We start from the raw sequence: 14,753 nt of genomic DNA, 5'->3' as shown, positions 1-14,753 counted from the left end.
TATACATATTAAAGTGTGTCACCCATGTAATGCTGAGTGGTATGATTACCACAAGACTATTGGCTTGGAAGTCGGTGACCTCAATTTCATTTATTTTAATATTTTTCTTGAATTTGATTGTCAAACTAAACATTCACAAACCCAACCCAGTTTTCTAGTAAAATAGCATTAAATCAGAAGATGATTGCAAGTATTTAAGTAATGCAATTATTGTCATTATTTATATTTTTTCGACCAAATCTAAATTTATTTTTGTATTAATGTTAATGACTTTTATGTCACTTTACTTCGCTATTCGCTTTTTATAATATCATTATAATTTCAAAAAATAAAATATTCCATTTGCACACCAAAATAGGCTTCAAGGTTTTTTAAGACTATTTCAAAATGGCGGATTATGAAGGTGCATTTAAAACCAATAGGTTAATTTGTTTCTTTTATAATAAACTGTTAAAACCGTGCATTATACAGTACCGTGATGATGATTTCCAATAATTAAACCAAAGTTCAGATTTAAATTAACTTTTTGACAATGTTTCTCGTGCGCAACATACGAGATTTGCTTGTCCTTATGTGGTCTATTTTCACATCGTTTTGATTCTACCCCCGTTGCTCCAACGCCGACCAAACAGTTTTAAACGATCGGAAAACGGTTAATATCAGGAGGCTTGTATATTTATTTTACAAACGTCTAGAAATATTAACGGTCAGCGGATTAAGTAATACCTGACATATCCAAAAAACAAATTGTACGATATAGTGTCAATATAAACGATGTAAAATTGTAACATTTACCATTTTTTCTACATTACTATTCACCATCATCGATACTGCACTCGAAATGGAAAATTTTACGAACCGGAATATTATTAATAATTGTAAGTGTATTTTATAAAAATAAATGTGTCATTTTTTATTATATGGCATATCTAGCGCTCAAATTAACATTCCCACGATATACGGAGCAATAATTTTGGGGATTTTATGAACTGGAACGGCGCTCCGGCGCGCTTTGGTCCATTTCGAGCTCTGCATCGATATACGAATATTAACAATAAATCTTCAATTACCATTTTTCAAACTATTGTGGTTTAGTACATGCTATATACCTACCTACATATCGTAAAACAATTTGTGATTGGCAGAAGGAAAAAAACTTCAATTAATGCTACGAATGCGAATGGCTTTATCAAATACCATCATATTATGTTAGTTAAATGAAATGGTAGCAATGAAAACAAATGGATGGGTATTAACCACATCGACAGCAAGAGCTAAGTATTATTGCTTTTTATTACACCATCAATATTTTGTCATAATACACAAACATTCCACCAAGTAATGGACAGCAGTTAAAACCTTTGCTTTTAATGGATTCTAGATATTTTATCTATGAACAAATTTATACCAGCTTGTGGCATATTGGCTTATTCTATGAATAGTAATTAATTGGTCTGGATTCTGCCATTAAAGCATCATTAATTAGATTGACAATGCTTTCGCAGACCCCACCCAATATACCAATATTATTAATTTTAAATAACAAATAACTTGATACTAGGTGGTATATTTCATGTTTTTTTAATCGATTTTTCTTTGTTGATGTATTGTTGGTCATCCTTAAATGTTAAATGCAATGATATTATAGTTCGCGACAAAGGGGTAATGTTTGAAGTTTTTTATTTACTTCACAACCCTGACAACTTATTATAAAGGAACAATATATATTTTTAAATGGCTATCATTTATCACAGATGTGCACAGTTTTGGTTTTTGTTCCTGTGCCTGTTCTATTGCGATATTTTATCAACCAGATTTAACCTTTGCACCCGGAAATCTATCTGCTACATTTACAAACATCGAATAATTAACAAAAAAACCTTATAAATCGCACTTACAACCGGATAGAACTGGGGTGATGATAATATGATGTCTGCAATTATATCTACCAAAATAATATTAAATCTTAAAATAGAATATTTTCAAATGCAATTTTGTCCACGTGCACTAATGTCTGGCGCGAAAATGGCATTGTGCTAATACCAGTTACGCAGTGTCGTCCCGTGGGAGTAGGCAGGTCATGTGTAGCATAGGAGCGACAAACATTATAAAGGGCGGCGAATGGAGCAGGCGATGCAGTTGCTTCATTAAAAATATCGACATCAAAAAACGATCGAAGCATGAAAAATCTTGGCAACGTAACTGTTGTTGTATTGTAATTGGAGTTTTATCGCACAGGCAATATTTACACAAAGGTACCTCCAAACCTGTCAGCGCTACAGACTTTTATCTACGTAAAACCACCACTCTTTGAGAGTAGGTATCGTGGAAATATTTTAATTCTCAGTAGATGATGTGTACCTTTGTCAATTTAAAGATATTTTTCTATTTCTATTCGATAGCCGAAAATAAATAAGAAAATATGTAAGTAGGTAACTAACTTATTTGCAAACAATTTGAAACTAAATAATTACAAGATAAAAAGAACTTTTTATATATCACGTTTTTCAATTTTCTGTTGAATCATATAAGTAAACTAATATAATATATTAATAAATACTTTTTTTTGTACTTGATAGAAATACTGAATACATATAGAATACTGAAATTTCATTTTGACATTTCATATTGATTTCCATAGTAACGCACGTATATATTAATAATTTAGTTACTAGGACCCCCTTAGCAACCAATAATAATGTTTTACTTTTTACGATTTTTTTTTCCAAAATAACTTTCCATACAAAACAGAATTAACTGAAAATTAATTCAATTCTGCTTAACTATGACTAAAAGTAATAAAAGAATGCATTGTCGTCGTGTTCTGTAATATTCTAAAAGTTTCAAATGTCTAGCTAGTCGGGAAGTTAGTTAAAAATCTTCAATCGTCCAATACAAATCTAGGACAAACAAGAAAAAATTTGTACTGGACAAACAATAATACGAGCTAATAAAAACGTGGTAAAATGACACGAGACAGTATTCTGAGTCTGCTTAAGAGCGGCACCTTGCCTAGGGACAGCACTGCCTTCTTGACTGCTTCTTCCAGGAAGAAGTTGTACAAAGTCAGCATTTCCAATTTCTTAACTAATAACACTAATTCATAATATTATTTACCAATTCACACACACGTATATTGTACCCTACGTTGTCTCCGTCTACGTTATCTACGATAATATATTATAATTTAACCCATCGTAAAGTAAGAGATAAAAATGTTTAATTCAATCATTTCGAAGCCCTGTTTCAGTGTAAGTGTGATGAACCTGTATATAGAATAGAGTTACACAAATGTTGGGCCGCGTACGAATTAGAATTAGATTAATACGTATTTGTTATAAGTGTAACCAAGTTTCCCGAGGTGAAAAACACAAACATTAAAAGGAAAATATCATTTGAATAAAATGCAACTACTTAATTTCACTTGCGCTGTTAATTTACTACTGCAATCTAATTTTTCGTTCAATGCCAAAATGTTTTTATTTCAATATTTCCATAAATTTAAAAATATGTCACCAAATAAATATTTTACAGAGTAATTTGGCGCCTGCCGTACAGCATAGGTCGGAGAATAATTGACCCAACACCTGATCGGTCACGGCTTCGAATCCTGTGGTTGGAGAAAATTGGGGTGTGTGAATCTAGAAAATGGATACATACATATAAAACTGCTAACAAGCGAGGCCTGTCAAAAGACGTTTAACGCTAATTCGCACTAGTATGTCCAATGACATTAATATATGGACGAATCATCTGGAAAAGAAAATGACACTCACTTTATTGTCGGGTCTGCCGAATGGCATAATCTGTTCTAACACCATTACAATAAAGGTGATATTGCTATAAATTCCAGATGCTTTTTGTTGGGTCTGCCGAAAGTTTCGGCTCGAACGGGTTCGCTCAAATGAACATTGACATTAGAAACACTGCTCTGACGCCATCACAATAAAGGTCATATTGCTATAAATTCCCGATGCGTGATATCGCGTAATGGAATTGCGTGACGTCTTCGTAAACATGCGAATGCGCGAGTTTACTTACTAGCTACTGTATTGAATGCGTCGTCCATTTAATAATGTCATTGAGTATGTCGAACCGAAACAGGCGTACAAATTTTCAGTACATTTTAATAGATTTGAATACTTATCTGCTGGTAAATATTTCCAAAATTGATCCATTTTGCAGCGTAATTATTTCCTCTTTAAGTTTCAACATTTATGAAAAAGTGTCGAAAAGTTTCCTGCAATTATTTCTGCTTTATTTTTGGTATCAAATGGAAAACTCATAAATAAAACTATGCCATCTAGTTTTTTTAAATCTTGGAAGCGGTACTCAAATTCCTCAAATTCCCAAAGACCTTATTGACACCTATATAGTATATACTGGTAGGTAGGCCTTATTTATCGAATTGTAGTTAACCAATAAACTTTGAATGAAACAAAAGTGTTATCAAAACGTTTAATGACTAAAATTGAGCCTTGAAGACAGACAGACTGTGTTGCCATTGTGCCAATAAGCCTACTATTAGGCCGCGATATTGTGTTTTAAACCACTGCCCAGAGGGTAGACTAACTTGTCATGTGCGAATCGTAAAAATTGACCTTATGTAGGTCAGAAAAGTTCGTCGCAAAAGAAAGAAAATAAAATGCCAAAAGAAAAGGTTATATTTTTTTTTGTGTATGTATTGGTGCCAGCATTTCAAATACGGAATCATTTGAATGATATAAAATAATATTGACAGTGTTATGTCAGGTAAGTAATTTATTGAGAAAACACATCTACAATAAATTCACAGATAATATTTTTTACAAGTAATAGTAAATTAAAAACAATTGTTAAATAAGGTATGACCATTTTTATTATCTCGGATTAAGACAAAGTAACGTTTCGTGAATATAAAATTATATTTCGATGAATTATTGTATGTTTTAAAATAAAGCATATTCCCATGTATTTCACCCAGTAAACGGGATTCAAACTCTATACCTACATCTTTCTTACGAACGTAACTGATGTGATACAGTATGTGGCAAAATATTATGCATCTACATAGACAAAGTTACATCCCGTGGGGGTACGCAGGTAACGCGTTGCTTAGGGGCGGCAAATTATAAAAGGCATCAAGGGACCATTACGATCATAACAACTTTTGAAAACAGTAGCGGTTTTCCATAAAGCGACGATTCATACCGACATCGTAGTTTTAAAAAATCACAAGGGCGCCTCCAAACTTGTCAACGCTTCAGACATCTGCGTATCCAAAACCAGCACTGTTCGAGAGTGGGTTTCATAAAAATGCTCTAATCGTCAGTAGATGCTATGTATGTCATTTTTTTCAATATTTTTGTTGCATCTGGCTGTTTAAAAGTCTATGATTGTAAAATAGGTAAGTATGCACCTAACAATTTTGCACAAAATTCGAGATTAAAAACTAATGGGGACGACGTTTTAAGTCTTCTAAGGGCGGCATTTTGCCTTGGGACATCACAGCATACACACACATATATACAAGACCAACAAATGATGTTAGCATTCATATATAAGTAATATTACATATATTATGTTTGAATACAATATCATTATGAATTTATTACGAATAATTTGGTTGTTAAAGCAATGCCATGATAATACATAAAACGATCGTTAATCTATCACCAGCATGTGGATTTATGCAAAATGGAATAATATATTTTTAGATGGGTTGGTATTCACTATTCAGAACTGAGTATAAAATAAATGATATTATTCAAAATCTATTAATGAAAACAAATTTCATAATCATATTCAATAGAAAATTATAATAAAGATATTATGCCTTATTTATATTGTTATGGTTTTAGTATTTACGATTTCTTCTCATTGTTTTTTACAGGTACAGATAGTATGAAGTTAGACATACATTTCCATTTTTTTATATTTGTATTTATCTAGAAAAAACATTTTATAATCAGTGTGCTGTTTTATAATCAGTAAAAATAATATAAATCAATTTTGCAAGTTACTAGAAACGAAAGCTGTTATTAAAACATAAATTTATCACTGGAAATTGCCAATAAAACCAATCTTTCTATTGTAAAATACGTATCGAATATATACAATACTTGTAGCAAATTTCTGAAAATGTAACAAATTCACAGTAAGCTTATTTAACACAGAAATGCAGAAATTTCGGGTGAGTGAAATTTAAGGAAGAGTGAACAAAAGTTTAATTAGCCAAATGAGTTTGCTTGTTTCCATCTGTTGAGTTATTTTGGAAGCATGACTCTCTTTGAAATTGAAAAGGGTGTTTGTTGTACAGTAAAAAGATAGCCTATTATTTTTTTGGCCACTAATATTGCTATTACATAACCTCAATTGTATATCTAACTTAGTACAAACTAGACGCATATTATATGCGGTCTGAAAAATAATATAATATAATATATTATTTAAAGTGTTTAATAGACAGTGTCAGAATAGTTTTGCATCGTAGTTCATTTGGAATTGTTTCTACCATCATTTTAAAATATGAAACCGGGTGCTGCTAATTGAAGGAGTATGTACACGTGATACGGTTATTAATGAAGGAATGCGTTCAATTTTTTACATCAAAATATACATATTAACTGTGCGTAAAACATACGAAAGACAAAACTAATGGAGCGTTGGTTGCCTTCTGGTGGATGAATTGGTAACAAGGTTTAAAACTCGAGTATGGAGACATATGTGATAAACTTAAATGTGTCAAAGAATATGTTATTTTCAATAGTTACGTCCGTATCATGATACACATTAAAGTTTGTAACGTAAACGAAACGCGCATTCAATATTTGAGGACACACGACGCGATTTATAGATCTTTAAAACCATGGCCAATTGCGACTGACTTTGACATGTATATCTTATTAATCTGTCCTGTGCCGAAACAGGATACAAAACACCAAATTGCTTTATATGCATTTTATTCCTAAAATTGCATTAAACTCCATAGAGCTTTTAAGTGTATAAAATAATAACAATATTTTCTTAGCAGCTTATTTAATGTTAACACCAAAACCATAAATATGTAAGGAAGTACGTACAGTTTTTTCTAAGAATACTACCTAATAGTTTGTTTAAATAACGTTGGAAATGGTTATGTATAATTTAAAATCACATATTATTTAATAATAAAAGCGATTCACTCAACTGGTCACCGGTGTACTTGTATTTCTTTAACACTCAAATCTTTCATTGACTCTTGCAGGGCGAATTCTTCCCCAAATTTCCCCCTGTGCCCACGCCTCTATAATATGTCTCAAACGTTTTTCACTGATTTATTGGCAATACTATTATCAAATATAATAATATAAAACATTTTACCAAAAATGATCGCACAGTATGTACCTATCTAAATAAAATCCAACCATCGCACCTGTACGTTGAACGGTAAATTATAAATAATTTACCTTTTCTCAGAGTAATCTTCCCTTTCGCAAGTTGTATTCCATTTACAGTGCAAACAAAAACGTAAATAACTTTTCTCATTTTGCTTTCAAACTTTATTTTGTTCACTCTTCCCAAGGGGGCAAAAATATGCGAGGGCCAAGTTTGTAAAGCAAAACAATATTGATATTTTGTTAAATTATTTCAATTTAAGGTAAGCGTTTCTTTCATATGAAAATAATATTATACTTATGTAGGTACAACATAAAGTTTGAGGATAACAAATATTGTTGTTTACAAATAATGCCCATGCAAAACATACTTAAATCGCAAACTCAGTTCAATACAACGACATCTCAAAGTCTCTTGCTATATTATGACTTCGTTGAAATAATTTACAAATAATCTTAAAGCTCATTTTTGGCAAATATTAACTTACTTATGCAGTTTAATCCGAACACCACAGAATATATTTAATTAACGTATTCAAATTAAAAACATATATAATATTATATTATGGCATAACATGATAGGTAGAGTATACGCTTCATAACTGCACTTTTTACTACACTGGTACGCCTCTTTGCCTGATTACCTCGCATAAAATTAGATCAAACGATATTCACTTGTATTAATATAATATGCAGTAATGAATAATTAAATAGATAATAATATTTAGAATATATCACACCATTATCATCCTAGAGTCCTAGAGCTATAGCCTGAGTACAAAGTTAAGAAGCGTATACTCTACGATACATTTAATGCACATAGTTTTATACTCTTTTCGATGTTATGAAATTTATAAATTTTGATCCATTGTAAGATGTAGATGTGTTGAACTGAGAGTGCGAAATTAAAACATTTATAAGCGACAGAGAATAGAGTAGAGTGACTTACTTCCATTCCCTCCTAAGCAGGCAGACGAGGGCAGACATAGATTGCAGGAGGAGATAGAGAGAGAAGGACAGAGAGAGATAGAGTTGGTGCAAACATAGAGATTTGTGTGAAGCAAATTTGTGTTCGTGAATTGGACAGAGTGTGCCATGTTGGATAAAAGATGCCAAGAAGAATTGTTAGGTACACACTTATTATTTATTTAATTGTGAATATTGTGTATAAAAGTGGACGTTTGAGAAATAAGCATGTTTACCATCGCAATACCATACTATATATCATTAATTAAAACAAAACAATAATATTCCACATTATATATTTATAATGCACATATTCATGTGTGGAATAAGTATTATATTTTATTTACTAATAAAATATCTTTCCATCACGAATACGCCGCAACACCACTGGAAATATTACACAGTGTGTCTATTCTATACTTATCGACTGCTAAAGTGATAAAGTGATAAATATTATCAAACTTAGGGTAGGTTTATATCAAAGTATTAGCACTTATTGTAACAATTACAAACATATTTTTGTAATTGTTACAATAAGTGCTAAAACTACCCTAAATGTGATAATATTTATCACTTTAGCGGTCGATAAGTTTAGAATAGACCCACAGAGGCAGCACCTAGTGGAAAAATACGAAGCTAGCAATTTGAGACATGTTTTGATAATATACATTTTAAAGTGTCTTAATTAATATATACGTAAGTATCTAAAAACGTTAAAAAGAAAAATATTGTTTATCTAAAATCAAAGATAAACTGATAATAAAATTCTTACCTAATTATTATATAATATTATTGTATGATTATGTTCTCTGATGTATTCAAAAGATTTTTTACTAATTGATAATTTTAATGTGTATCACTTGAAATGCTTTTTATTTATATTAAAATTAGTTTCGGTATGGTCACAATATTGGAACATCACGAAACATTGTGATATGCATTGTCGATTGCTAGTATTATACTTATTGCTACATACAAATACATAGGCCATTTTCAAATAGGCACATATGTGGGTCTATTCTATACTTATCGAACACTAAAGTAATAAATAGTATCAAACTTGGGGTAGGTTTGTATCAAAATATTAGCACTTATTGTAACAATTACACGAAGCTGGTTTTTATTGTTGCAATAAGTGCTATATTTTAACAGCACCTATCTTGCTGCTGTTAAAATATCGCACTTATTGCAACAATAAAAACCAGCTTCGTGTAATTGTTACAATAAGTGCTAATATTTTGATACAAACCTACCCTAAGTTTGATACTATTTATTACTTTAGTGTTCGATAAGTATAGAATAGACCCAATGATATATAATGCCACTGTAGAACTCTCCAATCATGCTATTTATATTTTCTCATCCATACAAGATATTCTTTCAATGGTTAAACAAACTAGGTAGAAGGCTTATTTTTCAAATGTCTGTGCAAATTTGAATAAATGTGAGCTTCGTTTTAGAAGACTTTCAACACAATTCAATTTAGAAAAGAGAGTGCTTATATTCATATATGGAAAATGTATTATTTCTGTGCAACAAAAACACATTACGAATATATTATAATATTTTGTGAACATAAATATCATATTGTGTTCTTTGTGTGTATTGTTGGAGGGTGTGTGCGTTTGGTTTTTATTTGGATTTTTCACATACATGCTAATCTAAAATTATGACAATAGCGCCATCAGGAAATGAAGAAAGTGTGTTATATTTTATTAACAATTTGTTTATTTTATATTTTAGTTAGTATTGTTCTACGGTACGCAGAGAGTCTGAAGTAGGTATAGGTTTTATTCAGCATATTATTATTTCAATCTACGTAATGTAAATGTCAAAAAAACATAAATTTTCATAGAGTAGACCCGTTGTTCTTGCTAATATTATTATAACAAGACCATAATGAAACGGGGTTTGTAGGTATGCAGCAGATTTAATTAATTAAATTAAATAACAATTTCACAACGCATAACATTATTCAAGTAATTTTGTAACAGTGAGATATATTTTATTCACAACGCAATTAATTATGTAGGTAACAAAATTATAAAAACAAAATCTCACATACTTACACCTCATGTTTCTCCATTTCCTAATAGACTATGATAGGTATCTTAAAAGCGAATATTTTTGTGCATCCTCAAAGCATCAATTATAATATTTAGATTTTTTTTTATTTATTCGGAACCATTTCGAGAACTGAGTTATGACGGGAAAATAACTAGACTTAATTAATATAGAAAATTATCATTTTTAATATTATGGCGCTGTATTTAGATCAATTTCATAGTTAACTACTGCAACAAAACAAAACATTTTTCAATGGGTAAAATTAATTATTACAAGTACTAATTTCTGTATATTATATTGTAACTGAGTTTGCATAATATGATATATAATTATATTATCTATGTGGGTTCGCAAGTAAGAGCAGTTTATTACCGTCATATAATTTATTGAAATCATAGGATATATAGGATTGCCGTCGAGCTGTTAAAACGAAGTGCAATTTTATTTTCTTAATATGGTTTTCAGAACAGGTTACGTTATGTTACAGTATAAATATTTAACATGTTGAGTCTCGCCAAATTCAAATTTGAAAACAAATTATTTATACTCAATACCAGACGATAGGAGATTTTAAAACAAATGAATGTAGCATTTGTTGTCATATTCGCATTACTCACTCGTGTGGAGCAATGAGCAAGTAATCAATTTTAAAACATTGTTTCTGAACTTATATAAAATATTGTGTAGAATTCAAAAATATTTGTTTTCTCGAGAATTCGAAATTGGTTTGTTGATTCTTCGAGAATCACGAGAAATCAACATTGTAATCAAATTATCTCTTCTCGCTGAACACGCTCTTTCGATAAAAAATTATATATATCAGGATATTTAAGAAATTCTGTTGAAGTCTCAAACAGTGAAGAGTTTTGTTAGTTTTTTCGACCAATTATTTTTTACCAATCAATTTAAGATAGGCATCCGTTCACAATCAAAATCAAGAGCTTATTTTAAGCTTTTATGCTTCAAATTTTCTATCAATAGATAATATATTTAATAGGCCTACTGTTAGGCGTATGATGTGAAAGTATCGTAATACTTAATATAAAATATTAAATGAATTAATAACAGGGGTTCGTGTTGTATTATCAATATATTTTATTAATTGCTATTATAATTACATGTGGACGTGCCAGAACTATTTAATGAATGTCCATTAAAGTCGACTAATTAATTGAATGGGTCGTTCGGGATAGTTCACAGAGATGGCGGACAGAGAAGATTGATAACAATAATTATTCGCTTCGTAGATGGAGATATTCTCGTGCGCCTCGATTATTTTGAACAGTCCGAAGTCGTTATTGCGAATTTTAAACGATAACTAAATTAATTTGGCTTCCTTTGAGACGATTAATGACAATATTTGCGATAACGATGCGGGATTTGGCTGAAAAAATGTTGGCTGGATTTCTTTTTTGTGAGATAGTAATTATAATTTAATAGGTTTCATTTGGGATCGACCAATAGAAATCCCTCCGGGCCAGCTTTTACAGTTAGATGGAAAGCAACCACTATTGGTATGCCTATGCATACTATCGAAAAAATAGTATATACAAAGATATACAAAAAGTATATACAAAGACACAGCGATTTCCATTTTATAGAAGAAAAAAAAACAGATATGTCCAACGCGTCGATCGCAGATGGATTTTGGTGGAGTTGTGAAAATCTAATATAATATAATTTCAAAGAGATTTTAAAAGGGAAGTATTAACCATTCTTATTCCTTCATTAATTTTTAAATTAACCATGATGGAGTATGCGTGAACTTGTCGTATTACTTGAGTCATATTGCATTATTGACATCCTGCCGCAGGAGTGACAGAAAAAAACGATGAGAATCAAGGCTCTTTAAATTGAGACATAGTTTCCCCGTACTGTCATGCAGTTGGCTCTTTACTTACATAGTAGGATAAGTAGTTTAACATAGTAGATAACATAGTTTGACGATGAGTGCAATGAGTGCACAAAATACTCGTAAAATGAAAACTATATAATTTTCACAACGAATGGGGAATTGAGTATTTCTTTGTGACGGTAAATACAATTAGTGTTGTTGTTTAATTTCTAATGCCTAATATCGTCAGTCAATTATTATAATTCGTGAGCAAGTCGAAGGGTGGGGAAAATGTAGGAGTGCGGTAGGTCACTACCACCTACTTGAAGTTGGACATGCCTGGTATAAAGGGACCTATTTTATATGATAAAAATAAAAAAGGATCCACTGGGTAGAGCGCATGGCTAACAACCATTCCCCAAAAAGAGTATGATAATATTATGACCCCAACAATAAATATGTTATAAGAAACTATAAATAATAATATATATTTTTTTTAAATTACTTACTTAGGTTTTTTAAAGTTATTTTTTATGCAATGATAATACAAAATATACTAAAATAATGTAGCATTAAATGCTGTTAATTTTGTTATTGAACACCCATATTTTGGAAATATTGTGACGTTCTGACACCATCAAATAATAAAGGTACGTAATAATATATTATATTGTTAATAAAATTCAAAAAATGTCTAAAACTAGCATTTTAATAAAATATGTCATAATTATTTACATTGTTTTTACAAGAATAGAGACCGAAGAAGAATTTTAATTAAAAAATTGATCACAAAATTAATGCAGATATGAAGTTTAGTCAACATTTTGTATGTATAACTTATTTAATTTAAAAAATGTAAAGTACGATCAGCATGTTGATTTTCAAGAAAATCTTGTTTTAAGATGTTTGTGATAGGTATCAAAAACGCCATATTTAACTCCATACGAGATGCGAATTTTGTTAGATATGGCAAGCAAAATGCCAAGTTGGAAACGCTGGATGTTAAACCCATTTATTGGTGCTAATTTATTGTAAATTATTTTATCATTCATTAGGTATATCATAATATAATAATAAATTATACAACTGTAAACGTTTAACGTTCAAACATCATAAAATATAATAGGAAAAGTCTTTCGTTGTATTCGTCAGTTCTCGAAATAATTCCGCAAGTATTGATTTGAATGATTTAGTTTATCAATACAGTTTATAGCTTAATCTAGAGACAAACATTGAGATGTATCTGAAAAGGTATCTAAAAAGCTGGAAATCTTTCATTTTAGTACTTATTTTATTGTTCAGATTTCTTCTTTATGCATGATCAGTTAACGCTTTCGCTGCTGAATAGATAATGAGATTTTAATTGCCCCCTTTAAAATGCACGTTAATTACATCGATCGGCCGCCTGGTCATTACGCACCGTGTGCGTCTTCCGCGTCCAAAGTATTAAGTTACATTAATTATTTGCATCTATTTCAGGCTGGTCGCAGATAGTGCGTTGATTTGGCGTGAGTGTCGCCTCCGCATTATCGTACGGGGCTGTATAGATGATATGCATAATATATTGCAATATCGATATTCAGACGAATCAACACACCATCTTGAGGTGGTATCAGATTATTAATTTTAATTGACTTATATAAGTGGCGTTCATTTAGTAGGACATCATTTGTGAGAATCAAACATCTTTATTAATTGTTTCCAATCTTTAATATGGTGATTTTTGTTCATAGAAACGGGCTAATCACAAACTCCGCCGCCCATTACATTAGCTAAGCACAGCCACAAATCGCAGAAAATAGCAGTTTATGTAAACATTTCTGAGACAGCTCGAAAATGGAGATATTTCATGAGAAGGGAAGGGTATGGAAATTATGTATAAACTGTCTCAAAAATGTTCACCTAAGCTCAGGGCTCAAAATGGAACGGAGCGCACCGGAGTGCCGACTCGTGAATCTCGTGGGAAAATTAAATATTGGATTCCGGTTCTTGAAATATTATAAAGAAATTAAATTTACTTACTTTTATGTATTCAGTATTCATTTATTTATGTATAATATACGTCATAAAATTGGATATGTTATTATTTCCTAAAAAATATCGAACGCTCCGGTTCGTAAAATTTTACATTTTGAGCACTGCCTAGACTGCTACGTCCTGCGTCTAGTCGTCGTAATGGGCGGCGAGCCTAAGTCTAAAGCAGGCCCACTCGCTCGGATATTGAACGAAATTTAATATAGAGAGAAATGATTTAATTAAATTTACTACGAGAAAAATTCATTTGGCGGATGAAAATAAATCTTTCTCACAATATTTAAAAAAAAATGTTTTATGTATTTTCTGATATAACATCCTGGGATAAAAATATCCACCGGATATTCCCTCTTTTGCGAAGTAGTTATTTACGGAGTGGATTCTCTTCTCGCTTGAGTATTTTTGTTCAATGAAACTTACCTTGAATATCTGCCGGCACAGGAAATTCTCTTTTACGGGTAGCAATCTGTGAACAGGTACAAGATTACATTTTAGAA

The 14,753-nt window shown here is 31.0% G+C and overlaps 1 protein-coding gene across 2 annotated transcripts in view; it reads right to left on the bottom strand.

Annotated features, from left to right (window-relative positions):
• Cbp53E (Calbindin 53E) overlaps window positions 1–14,753 on the bottom strand; it is a 319,445-nt gene that overhangs the window by 9,075 nt on the left and 295,617 nt on the right. Inside the window, exons 10-11 of one of the 2 annotated variants that reach the window (XM_085960955.1) lie at window positions 14,677–14,722; window positions 8,305–8,316 (exon numbers count right to left, since the gene is read on the bottom strand). In XM_085960955.1, the coding sequence (XP_085817081.1) occupies window positions 8,305–8,316; window positions 14,677–14,722 (58 nt within the window). The remainder of the gene's footprint in view (window positions 1–8,304; window positions 8,317–14,676; window positions 14,723–14,753) is intronic. The other variant, XM_085960956.1, reaches the window with a different exon arrangement.

This window comes from Rhyacophila brunnea, unplaced genomic scaffold (genome assembly GCF_057557595.1).
Source record: "Rhyacophila brunnea isolate RB1 unplaced genomic scaffold, BYU_Rbru_1.0 scaffold_12, whole genome shotgun sequence".
NCBI lineage: Eukaryota > Metazoa > Arthropoda > Insecta > Trichoptera > Rhyacophilidae > Rhyacophila > Rhyacophila brunnea.
This window is presented reverse-complemented; position numbering and strand designations above follow the sequence as displayed.